At 41.1% G+C, this 12843-nt stretch overlaps 1 protein-coding gene across 6 annotated transcripts in view; it reads right to left on the bottom strand.

Annotated features, from left to right (window-relative positions):
- Nucleotides 1-12843, bottom strand: part of LOC117425411 (E3 ubiquitin-protein ligase MIB2) — a 52640-nt gene that overhangs the window by 15075 nt on the left and 24722 nt on the right. For 4 of the 6 annotated variants that reach the window (XM_058993146.1, XM_034904393.2, XM_058993147.1 and 1 more), the window contains exons 4-9: nt 5713-5819; nt 4079-4273; nt 3157-3299; nt 2269-2376; nt 734-838; nt 103-265 (exon numbers count right to left, since the gene is read on the bottom strand). In XM_058993146.1, coding sequence (XP_058849129.1) covers nt 103-265; nt 734-838; nt 2269-2376; nt 3157-3299; nt 4079-4273; nt 5713-5819 — 821 coding nt within the window. Of the gene's footprint in view, nt 1-102; nt 266-733; nt 839-2268; nt 2377-3156; nt 3300-4078; nt 4274-5712; nt 5820-6434; nt 6582-12843 lie in introns of those variants that run through there. The other 2 variants (XM_058993149.1, XM_058993148.1) reach the window with 2 other exon arrangements.

Below are 12843 nucleotides of genomic sequence, written 5' to 3' on the forward strand. Positions count from 1 at the left end.
AGAGGAGGTTTAGAACACATGCAAGCGTGTTGAATTGGAAAGACCAGGGAAATAATGGTTCACAGCCCTCTGTTCAGAGGGAACTCGCTCCTGTCTCCTTACTTCCGGAGTCGTTAGTGTTATCGGTGGTCATGAGGTTGGCATCACCCTCTACTGGCTGCGCAGAGAGACACGCGGGGTTAAAGGTCCAGGTCTGTGCTCCCAAGGCCACCCTTAAATCTCCATCTGCGTACACCTTCAGCACCTTCCCCACCTGCCCCAGGGCCTACGGAAAAGGGAGAAAAACGGAACCCTGAAAGACACTGGAATGGGATCTCACACTGTACTACCAAAAAACACCTGGATAGAATTCTGTAGTTGCCACACTGCTTGCTTTACAACAATGTACAATGAGTCTTATTAAAAGAAATTGTTAAATCTAGGCAGACCATCTTTGAATTTGCATTCATTTTAGGTACTGGTACCAGTAAGTAATAAAATATTGGGAAGTAATCTACTTTAACTTTGTACAGTGCTCTGGGATGCCATGGCGTGAAGGGTGCTATACAAAAAATAAACGTGTATTGTATTGTAACGTACTCAGCGGTCAGTATAAAAGCAGAAAGATTAGGGGTCAATACAACCATGACCAGACAAATAAAGAGACTTCCATTATGCAAACATGCACTGACAGTACAGTGGTCAATACTACAGAGAAGCAGCCTTTGGACTTTGAAAAAGCAAATATACTTACCGGTGCCATGCTGTCTGTCCACTCTCCGTGGCCAACCTGAAGACGCTTCACGTTTTCCATATCATCCATCACACGCACCAGATCCCCAACCCCAAACGTGTTCACCTGGTCAAACGGACGGGTCAAATCTCATTTTTACTGCGTTTAGAGAACCAGACAGCCCTGTTTAACATGTGTGGCAGTCCCTGATCGGGAGTGGGTTACCATCAAACTGGGAGCGCACAATTCTCACCAATTGCCTTCTGTTTGAATACATTGTATCCATTTCCCTTTTTTTTTTAACATAACAATGGTGCCGGTGCCAAATATATTGAATCCATTAAAAGTACTCTACCCAATGCAACATGATAACAGGACTGGATCGAATAGGCAGAACCATGACTAGAGGTAATAAAAAATAAAATAAATAACTGGATGATAAAGCTACAGAGCTCTACAATATTCTGTTCAGTTCTGCTAGCAACAGATCATTAATTCAGCCACAAACAGCAACGCTAATAATATCCTGGGTGCACTGCTATCGGATTAAAATATCTTCTCAGCAGGTGGCTACTTTAAAAGGGTCATATTCCTACTTTCATTTGACTAACGGTATTCTCTTTAAAATGACAGCAAAGGCATTATAGATTGTGTAATTTTTCCAAGAATACACCCAGCATTGGTCAAGCATCTGGTTATTCAATTAAAACAGTATTTTGTCTCTGCAGATATCTCTTGTATATTAGTTTCTGAATGACATCTTGTCGGCTGGTTATCAGCTTGCCTGCTAGGCAGACGTAAATCAGTTCTAGACTGTCGCTGTTCTCTCTGACATTAGGCTCCTAATTATTTTATTGCTCCCTGTTGTTAGTGGGAGGTGAAACATGCGTCCTGTCATCTGGGCTGTATTTTTCTCCCCTTTCCGATTTACACAAGGGAATCCTAATCGCACAATGAGACTTTCTTATCAGCCCTCCTCCATTGCTGCCACTGGGAAGCATACAAACGGCTGCATCAAGAGGCAAACCATCAGGCGTAAATCAGTCAGGCTCTGTTCTGTGTTTCAACGCTGCTCACAAAAGGACTGGGACGGGTTTATGCCCATCTCTCACCCGGGTCTTGTTTTAGGGAGCTGCCTGACAATTTGCAATTTCTGTCCTTCCTATTTTTCATTTGCATTATTTTATTTGCATTAGGAAGTTGGCAAACAGTTGTGTAGTAAAAAAAAAAAATACGGGGTGCTTGCTTATGATAAGCAGTTAGCTTTAAATGCTACAGCACTTAAACTTGTTTTGGTCACAGTCTGGGCTTGCATTATCGCTAACCCATCCAGTACCTAGCTGCTCTTTAAATGCGGAAGCTCAATCTCTTAAATTAAATCACTAAATGAAAGCACTAGACCATGCGCATCTTACTCGCTAGGATTATTACTAGAGCATTTTAAGAGTGTCTACAGCTGATTCTTCCCTTCACAAGCAGCTAAACCTCATACTTGTTTAATGTGTATATTCTATATAATCCTTGGATAAGCCCTACAGTGCTGTGTGTCTCCCTACCTTGGTTAGGGCGCCTGGGTGGAAAGTCCATCGGATGTTATTGCTGTACTGGACTCTCACATCACCTCGGTCTGTGATCCTGTGCACAGTCCCTATGCGGCCAGTGTACTGTAATATAAGACCGAGAGACAGGATTCAAAGATCAGGACACAACGACTGGCTGCTATAGCTAGAAATGTACTGTATATGTACTGGCAATCGTGTCTAATCCATTGGCAGAACTGATGTATGGATGTACTCTATTATTAAACTGCAAGCCAATATAAAATGTGTGTCAACTGAAGACATTTTATTTCAAAATGTATATACTGTGTTACCAAGAAGTGATGGAACTTCTTTTAAAATTCACATATTACGTGTATAAAACGTTTTGGTCTTAAAACACAAAACAAAACCATAATTTTACTTTATGAAAACAGGCTCCTGTGTGTGTTTGACCCACATGTTAAAAAAACCCCAAATTGCTCAAATTTTGTAATGTGATGTGATGTAATGCAAGTCATCGACTCAGAGATCCCAAACACACATACCTGCCTGCCATGCGTTGTGTGCTGTTGGAAAAGTTACAATCAGGCTGTCTGACATTGACCCTCCCTATGGAAAGGTTACACACTTGCGTCATAGCCCTGGCTGTCTAAATCTAGCCAGGCACCAAGGTAAACTGCAAAGCCCCTAACTGCTAACACTGCCGCAAGAACTGGGGAATGAAATGGGGAAATAAATCAAACGAATAAGAAGCCTGCCACAGTTTTAATAACCCTGGGTCTCCTTTACCTTAGTGTACAATCCAATGTGACAGGACCTAGTGGCTTGATCTATATCGGAGGATGTTTTTCTTAAACAAGAATCAGATCAAATAACAGTAACAGAAAAATCCTGCGTCAGTACCTCTGCCATTTTGGGATTCCAGCCCCCGTGTCCTTCCTGCATCTGTCTCAGAATGTCCACCTCCAGGAGACACTTCACCTTGTCTCCCTGCTGGAATGTGTGGCCTTCTGCACTGTCCCGTCGCTGAAGTTCAGCGTGCTCACCTAGGCAGAAACAGCCAGAGTACAGGTGAGGGGCTGCATTCGTTAAGCACCAGCATTACCACGTGGTAGTTGCTCACATACATTACCCTTTCCTGCATGAAATATTGAAAAAAGCTGAAACTAAAATAATTAGAAAATGTTTTCAATGTCTTTATAGAAGAGAGGCTTTTTTTATCCATCCCCATATGAGGTTAAATTAAATTCTAAAAAACCAAATATATGGATTTTTTTTTTCTAATTTCGTAAAAGAATGAAATCCCATATACTTCTGAACACACATGCATTTCTGCAGAAGTTCTCACAGTTCTTTCTATTATTTCTGGGAAATTCCAACTTCTAATTTATTTTTAGAACATTGTTTCTGCAGGGAATTCCAAAAATGCATTGCGTCGCTACTTCCGTCTCCTTTTTAAAGACATAAGCTGTGATAAGGATGCACAGAGAAAAATAATGCAATTTGTTGCAAAAGTAGTTCTTTTCATTATGTGCTAACACAATTCTCCAATGTCCAGAACACTAGAATCAATACTCGATTAGTCTTAATGGAAACTTCTAGTCTGTATTTCCAGATGGGGGAGGAAAACAGTGAAATATTAAGACAGTAGGACACACAGCGGGGTCTATTAAAAATCACCATATCAGCAGCAGCACATCTTAATGGATATACAGGACTCACTGGCTCGATTAATATGCAATTGAAAGGTGGAGGTATTTACAGTATAAACCTGGCAGGTGTTTATCCGTCATAAAACTCAAAAATGTAAAACACCCATCCATACCTAGCTTAGGGAGGTGATCTTTGTAGTAATAGCCCCCTGCAATGTCAGTGATGTATTTCAGGTCCACCTTTCCTTTGTGGCCCATCCTGTAGACGTTTGTGGTTCCGTTGGTCCAGGTCACACTGGCCACGCTGCGTCCTGATTCAGTGTCCCAGCCACGGATATCCATCACCTTCCCAACCTTCCCTTCTCCTCCTGGTCACACAGCAAGGGAGGGAGAGTGTTATGGACCTGCCCTGATGGATGACTCTGAATAACTTAGTTAGTTTGGAGGGGGGGGTTAAGAAAGGTGCCTCTGGAATGGGTGATTGCAGGTTCCATTGCCTGGCTGTGGTAGATCTATCTAAATCTAAGTCTACAAAGAAGGCGGTCTTGGTGCCACCGTTTCCTGCTGGAGAGAAAGCAAGATTTGAAAGACTAGAATACAAGTGCTGCAGACTAAAAAAAGACCTCTCTGATCTGATTACAAGGGTACAGGCATGGGGTTATTAACCACACAGTACTGTACATAGCTCCCACACAATGATTAGCAAGCAGTGTATTTACCGCAGCAGAATAATGATGCAAACTTAGGGCACAGTTTCAGTGAATAGCAGAGATGCTGCTTCTTATTGTTGGTTCATTTGTAGGTCATCCAGTATCCTGCTTGTGGGTTTCATGTAATGATGCTGGAGTTGATTTGGTGGAAGGTCTGTTTTAGATATGATGAGCAAGTCTAATTTAACGAATTTGGAGAGTCTTATTACGACTTGATAGGTTTGTTTTTAAGCAGCAGGATGAACGCCAGAGCTGCTGTCTTTTTATAAATATTTAATCCTCGTCTCCAGACCCCAGTAAGGTTCTGAGCTGCCTTTGTGGAATTGGCTGGATTTATTGCTGGAGGAGCCAGGTTTTGCTGTCGTTAACATTCTGTAATTGGTAAGGAGGGTGGAACCACAGATTGTATCTGCAAACACATTCAGAATTTAACAAGGCTTGGTTAAGAGACAGGATACGAATGTGTCAATCTGCTACTGTGACTATACATAAAACACACACATGGATACAACTAGTGTCTTATACTATATGCTACGTACTCAAACTCTGATGGGGACAAGTAACACAATAAAACGCTGTAGGACTGTCCTAAAAGAACAGCACAATGCATTGTAAAAGCACAAGCAGACACTAACAAAGCCCCCAGCAATTCGTATTTGAATTTCTCCTGTTCCAAGCATTACCGTTTCAACCCCTCTTGTAATTAATTCATGCTTTTCAATGACAACAACGGGACACGTAGACTCATTCTTTTCATACAGACATTTGCATGCATTTTCCCCTATGGGTCACTTTTGCATTTCATTTAGGTCCACAGGGCACTAAGTAAATCAAACCCAAACAACAACTCTTATAGACCCCAATGTGACAAAGGGCATTTACATGAAGTGGCTTCATTTAACCACAGCTGTTTGTGGTTTTCATCATTTTGGAAAAGCTGGTCATCAGGAACGGCAACAGAAAGAGCTCACAACACAGAGGATTTATCTGGCTGCTAAATTAACAATTCTCCTTGTAACCTGATTTTCAAAATGAGTAATAACGTGAGAATGCCCCATTTTTCAGAGCACCGATTTTAAATAAGGAACCCCACTCACCGTCCTGATTGCCCCAGTCCCAGTCTGGTCCTCGTACAACCTTCACCCCCTGAAAAATCCCCTTGAGAATGATGCGGGAAAGGTTCTGCCGTGGAGTCAGGGTCACTCTGCAAAAGAACATATTAACAATTTAACGCTTGTCTCCCCCACTGCCTCGGCTCTCCTCACGTTTTATGTTTAATGGGCTGGATCTGAACTCCAGTCCCTGTGATTATTAAGCATTTATTAGACATGCTCTGGAACCAGGCAGGGCAGTGATTTCCAGGAAATGTATTCTGCTCAATTAAAGAGTAATGAAGACTCTCCCCGTATGCCCTAAATGAGCTATGCTGTGCTGTTCCACCGCACACACGAGCAAAGTGAGCTTAAATGGAATCTCTCAGGTGAGGTTATTCCAAAACCCCAATTTCATAATATTCAGTGCAGCTAAAAGACAGGTGGTTTAGAACCATGTTATATTAGTGGTGGCCTCCACAGAAAAGCATTGAGATGAATTGAGAACACTTTGTAGTTGTACATATCAATGTTTCATAACGTTAGCACAACGACAATAATTAGAATAGGATTGTAGAAAATTAACAGGCAGTTCTAGTGTGACATTTCTATAAACACCTGTGAAATAGCATTACAGCTGCTCTCATTAGGTCCCGTTTATTTTTGAGGGACTACCGCTTGAATGAACACTGCAAGCTGGAGGGACGTTAAAACTACACGCAACCTACCTGATTGTGAAGATTGTTTCTGACGAGTTTGCAAAGGAACTTCCAATTCCCATCATTCCCTGAAAAGATCCAACTTCTAATCTACCAGAGCGCCCTTCAACTGCTTTATATAGTTTAAAAGAAATAAATAAAAAACTGAAACTAAAATCAAGGTCACCGATTCTTAGTATTATCCAGATCCTCTCCTCTTGATTTTGTTAAACTCAATTACATAGTATATCTGTACTCTTCACCCAGTCTCGATAAAACACCTTAGCTATTCTAGACTCTCTACTCGTTAGTGGCTTCAAGTGAAGTGTGCAGACTGCTCTGGCTACAGTGACAAGGATGTGCGTGTATAACCTCCAGAGTTTTTCCTAATCCTTAGCCATCAGACCTTCCTTTAGCTGATTTCAATCCCTCCCCCCCTCCAAGCACTGCGTCAACAACCAGACAACACCAGCTGTCCTCAGGTAGGAACATCACTGCTTATTGTTTACCGGCATCAAGATTCGTAAGAATTGTGGGCCCACAGTGAGGTCTCACCGAAACACTTATCCATTCTAGTAAAAGAACCGTTTCTTGTCGAACAGACCATTTTGCTCACAACGATTGAGGGAAGGGAACTTTGAGAATAATTTGTTTGTGAAATGTGCTTTTTTTCAGTTGGACCGCATAACTGTAGAACAAGATTAGAATGCGTTCAAATCTGTTTTTAATCTGCATCGGCGCTCAAGCACTTTCTATCAGGAATTACTTTTCTCAAAACGGGTTACCTTGCATGTGCAACTGAATAAAAAAAAAAAAAAAACCACACACACACACACACACACACACACACACACACACTATAAAAGCCAAACCTCCTTGGAACCTCTTCAGTAAGACAACCCTTAGCAGCAGTGGAGCTAGCCTGTACTATAGGATCCTGGCCAGAAAGAAAAACTACAACTATCAGTACATGTGGTGTCTGGGCAGGGGGGAATCTTGCTTCAGGCAAAACCGATAACATATTCTTTTTAATTCAATATATCCCATGGCAGGGCAATACCAGGGTTGCAAACCAGGTTACCACTTAATAATGAACTACCTTGGACCTGGATAGAAGTAGTGTGTACTGCTGGGCTAGAAGGGCAGCAGTGTGGAGTAGTGGTTAGGGCTCTGGACTTCTGACCGGAGGGTCGTGGGTTCAATCCCCGGTGGGGGACACTGCTGCTGTACCCCTGAGCAAGGTACTTTACCTAAAATTGCTCCAGTAAAAACCAAACTGTATAAATGGGTAATTGTATGTAAAAATATTGTGTAAAAAATAATAATGTAATTGTATGTAAAAATAATGTGATATCTTGTAACAATTGTAAGTCGCCCTGGATAAGGGCGTCTGCTAAGAAATAAATAATAATAATAGAAGGACCAAGAATTGTCTCGTAAAATGAAAAAAACTTTGTGTGTGGATTTCTGGCTTACTGTAAAGTGTTGACCTTCACAAACAGTGAAAATTCAATCACCAAACACATTTTTCCAGTAATAAATATGACCAGATTGCCAATTGCAAAGCTTAGGGGTTAGTGATGAGGGTGGGGGGGTGGAGAGGTAGGGGGGTCTATTGTTTTACTTCTAATTTGAAAGGGAAACCAAACCTCAACACAATGCTGTGCACAGCGTGCCTCATTCAAGATACATCACTACAGGACAGGGAACAGAAGCTGTGCTCAGTATTGGAAGACTGAAGCCAGGTTTTAGTGCATCAATGCGAGCCGAAGGGATTGAGCACTTCCTAGAAACGGCCCACTCAGGGGTTTAAATAGCTTGTGTTATTGGCTGGCCACCTAAAACCTTAAGAACTAAATACCCAGCCTCCAGTAGAATAATCATCCTGAAATACATAAACAAATGAACAGAGACAGTAGTGCACCCCGTTTTATAAATGATGGCAATATCAAAACACGATTATGAAATGCATGGTTACTTCGACAAATCACTTTTGGTGTCACACCCCTTCAGTCAATAGGCAGTGGCAGATCTTCTTGTGAAATGAGTCATCGGAACCTCACACTGTTCTGAGAGTAAAGGACAGAGCCTTCAGGGTTCATTTTAATTGATTAACTGAATGAACAGTAAAAACCAGATGAACGTGCAATACAAACTTGGAAACTATTTAGAAATCTGCTAAATGGTGGTATTAATGTTGGCAGCAAACACATTCATTATTTTTATTTTATTTTTTTACAAATCACTAATTTGTTGTCAGTGTTGGCTAATGTAGTTTCACATCTTGTTGTTTTTGCTCGGCTCTCTGTTTATCATGTGCTTAAACAAGAGGGGGTTATTAAATCATTAATCAAACCCCTTGCCATTGTCATGCAGTCGTCTGCCTTCTGAAAACAAACAATCCAGTAATGATATCAGTGCGACAGAGTCACAATGCCAGCCCAAGCAGTTCCTCTAATTCAGCAGCAGTGGAGATGTTTGTGGGACTCGGCAGGCATATAAAAGATACAGGCAGAGCACCGGAGGGGATAACATTGTCCAGTAAAGTCATCCTGCATGGAAATGCTCACAATCAAAATGTTAAAACTCTGCCTATTAAAAAAAAAAAAGGCTACGTTTAAATCCTTTTCTGGTTATAATTTTGGCAAGTGGAAATCTTATTATTACTGCTTTAAATCACTGGCAGATGCAAACTGGGATTACAAGAGATCACACCATGGCGGCTCCATCTTCCTTATCTCATCCAGGAGGGGTCACTGTAGAGTCAGTTACACAACATGTGTGTCAAGAGAAGAACTTGAATCTGCGCTTTGTTTTGTATCATGCAAGTAAACACTGTGCTTACCAACTTTCTACCAGTGGCAAATCATGCCCTGTTGAATATTTTAACATTTTTTGCAGTCTACAATGAAATCCCAAGTCTACTTGAACAATAACAGCAAAACTTTAAGAAATGCGATGCATACATTCCTGTTTTTATTTTTGGTACATTGTGTATGACATACAGACCTCATTATTTTCATTCTTCTCTACCCACCAGGCAGACTTACATCACTGAACACCTACACATACAGAGGGCACCGAGGCTGGGGGCGGAGAAGGCACTCTTTGAAGTGTATGCCTTCCAGAAAGATAGACTGGGTAATCTGAGAATCTAGACTCATCTGAGCTCTTAGTGTCTTATCCCTAGGGTAGCTCTTGGTTGAGAATGAGTATCTTTTTGACTGTTCTAACAAAGAGACAGCCAGCCCCTACACTAGCCCTAAGTAACAGCTGTTGGCTTTGCTTCTCAACACAGAGCCACCGTTGCTATCAAACAATGTAAATCTGTTTTGGAAACTCGGTGGTGCAGAAGTGGACGGAGGCACCATACGGCACGGAGGTGAACCGAATAACGCATCTGGCAGCCTGCCTACGTGTAGGAAGAGAGATTTTAATTCACGTCCTTCAGCCAGATTCGACACATGCAACGACACAGATTGCCGATTCCATGGTTTGGGACTTTCTTACTTTACACGGATTAGGGAAGCCAGATATTGGTGTGTGTTTATGTATTTAAAAAAAAAAAAAAAACACAACACTGGAGCGCCATGGGATGAAAGTGAACATCTGCTACCAATAATCTTGATTACAGGCAGAGATAGGGATGTGAACATTCAGACTTGAAGGTTGATTCCCAGGGCGAAGTGGGGGGTCTAAATAAAACATCTGAAAAGCTGAATACATTCAATTGTATTTTTCAAGGTGCACTGACAGATTTAAAGATGATACTGCATGAATGTTCATGGAGCGGAACAAAACCAAGACCCAGTATAATGTACTGTGTACAGAAACTACACTGAATAGTTTCTGGAACAGTGGGAGTCACCCTGGCATTCTGTCATTAGATTAAAATAGATCCACAGTTTCATTTGCGTGGTTAACAGACTGCGAGGAACTCTAAGTACTATTGCAAAATGTGCCACTGGTAGTGTGAAAAAATGAAAAGCAGCAGAATATAACAAGAAACTGCACAGCGGTATATATAGGGGTGTTGAACATGAATGTATAAGAGTTATCACACATGTGACATTGCATCTGTGATATAAATGAGCACTGTATTTTCTTTATATAAATCCATCCCTAATCTATCACACTGGCTGGCAAATCAGGAATCATATATTGGTATCAACTGACAAATTCTGGCATCCAAATCAAATGAAATCAAACCGTGGAAGATCAGGAGCCATCACATGGCGTTCTGCAAAGCTAATTCGATTCTGTCCTCAAAAGAGCGTAAACAGAAGGAAGCGATGGAGTTCTGTACAGGAGATTTAAACAAAGCAAAGAGATTGATGTAGCTGACTCACTCGGCCAATGCCTGGAGGCAAATCTAATGGTAACAGTCTAAGATGAACTCCAGACACAGTCAACTTAAATCAGGACAGAACAGGACACGTGGAGCTCACACAGGGGTAGCCAGACGGGGATAATCCATAGAATAGAAGATTAGCCAGGGTTTTTAAACATATGGGCACCCGCATGATATATCTCAGCAACTGTAGCCCTTTACAGTACTCATATGTTACTCTCTTGCATCAACGCCATGCTAAAATGGATTTCATGGTTTAGTCTGTGGGACCTTTGTGCATTTAGAAACACTACTGGAAATAAGACTCCTGCTGCATAGCAGTTTCACCCATTCCAGGTTTTACTATGTGCTTGTTTAGCCAATGTGTAAGGTAACAAGCACAGTTGTGTCTAACTAAACTCATAGTAAAACCAGGAATGGATCAAACTGCTATGCAATGGAGGCCTTATTTAAATTGTCTCTCACTTTAAAAAAAAAAAAAAAAAAAATAGAGCAAGATTTCACAAAGACTTGATAGACATGGAAAAAAATAATGTCAGACAAGTCCTGCTAAAAAAAAGTCAGCTCCATTAAAGGTGAAACAACTTCCTTACTAAATATTTCATTTTTTGACACCACCGCTGTAGACAAATTTCCCATTTCATACACCGTTTTCTTTTACAAACTGAAAGACTTCTGCCTAACACTTTGCCAGAGAGGATTCTCAGCTTAGCGTCTAATTCAGTAGTTGCAGCAGAAGAGCTGATAATTGTTAGGAAACTGATTTCAAACAAAGGCAGTGGTATAATCTGCCCCTTTCTCGCCTGTCCCTGGATTGTTTTAAATCAGGATTTTTCTCTTTTTAATTTCCTTTGAGACTTTGCCCTCCTGCTAGTCGGATCATTGGGGTCAAAGGCTCCCAGTAGCGATTATTTAGCTGTGAAATAATTAATGCATTGCACCGAAAGCAGGCAGCCCCTCAGCTTAACATTCTCAACCAAAAAGATATGCAGTCTTCCATGCAAAGCAAATACATGAAAGGAATTAATATATAAAAATATATATCATTTTAAAAGCAGGCATCAGCACAGGGATAAACGGATACAATGAACCAACTGTACTGTTCTCAATACTGTACTACCCAGACAGAGGCAGATATGGATAAGACCAATTTAAATATGGATTGGTTTGCAGCACCCCAGCACCCTCTTGCAACAGTTCATACATATTCAATGTTTTATTGATTTATTTATGAAAAATGTTACAACGGGTGCCATGCTGTTAATGGCATTTCAGCAGATCATCAATAATAATAATAAAAAATTCCAATTGGATGTGGTAGCAAGTACTTCATGAAAAATTGGTGTTAGGATTAGGGAGAGGTTTAGGATTCATAACAATTAGTTCTGGAGCAGGGACTGCTCAGGCAGACACTGACAAAGCAGGTCTAATTTACTGGAGCGTCACAGTTACTGAACACCATTAAAACGAAAAGGCACCTCTTTTATGAAGTGTTACCAAAGATGTGGATTCAAATGTAATGAATGCGTTGCAAACCCCTGGCTGGCTACTGCGATTCTGACTTGAGACCTTGTGAAATTCTTCTCTTCTTTTCAGAGAAAACTTAAAACACCTTTTAAAACGATGCCTGCTGAAACTGCTTTGCATGCAAGAGGGATTTTTTTTTTTTCCAGCAAATTATTCATTACCCTATGAAAGTGCAACATTTGTATACACAGCGATTACAAACAAAACACCGCACAGTGCTGGAAGATACAGAACACTGAAGAATAACAGACCAAATGAGGTCATGCATCACTCCTAAAACATGTCTGGGGAGGTGGGGTGTGAGCCACATTTTCCACACTGTTCATAGCACTCTAGTTTACAGAAGTCCAGGTTTTGCTTTATTTATGTAGTTTTCACTCTTGGACAGGACTCGGCAGAACATTTCCAGCTGTGACATGATCCACATCTGCTGACAGACGTGTGCTTACTCTCGACGATGTCGGTGGAGTTTTTATTCTCCTCGGTGCCAATTTTTCCTCCTTTACCCCAGAGATCACTCGTTCTGGAAGACTACTCCCGGGCAAATGAGAACTGGAAACT

The sequence above is a fragment of the Acipenser ruthenus genome, chromosome 20 (assembly GCF_902713425.1).
Source record: "Acipenser ruthenus chromosome 20, fAciRut3.2 maternal haplotype, whole genome shotgun sequence".
Taxonomy (NCBI): domain Eukaryota; kingdom Metazoa; phylum Chordata; class Actinopteri; order Acipenseriformes; family Acipenseridae; genus Acipenser; species Acipenser ruthenus.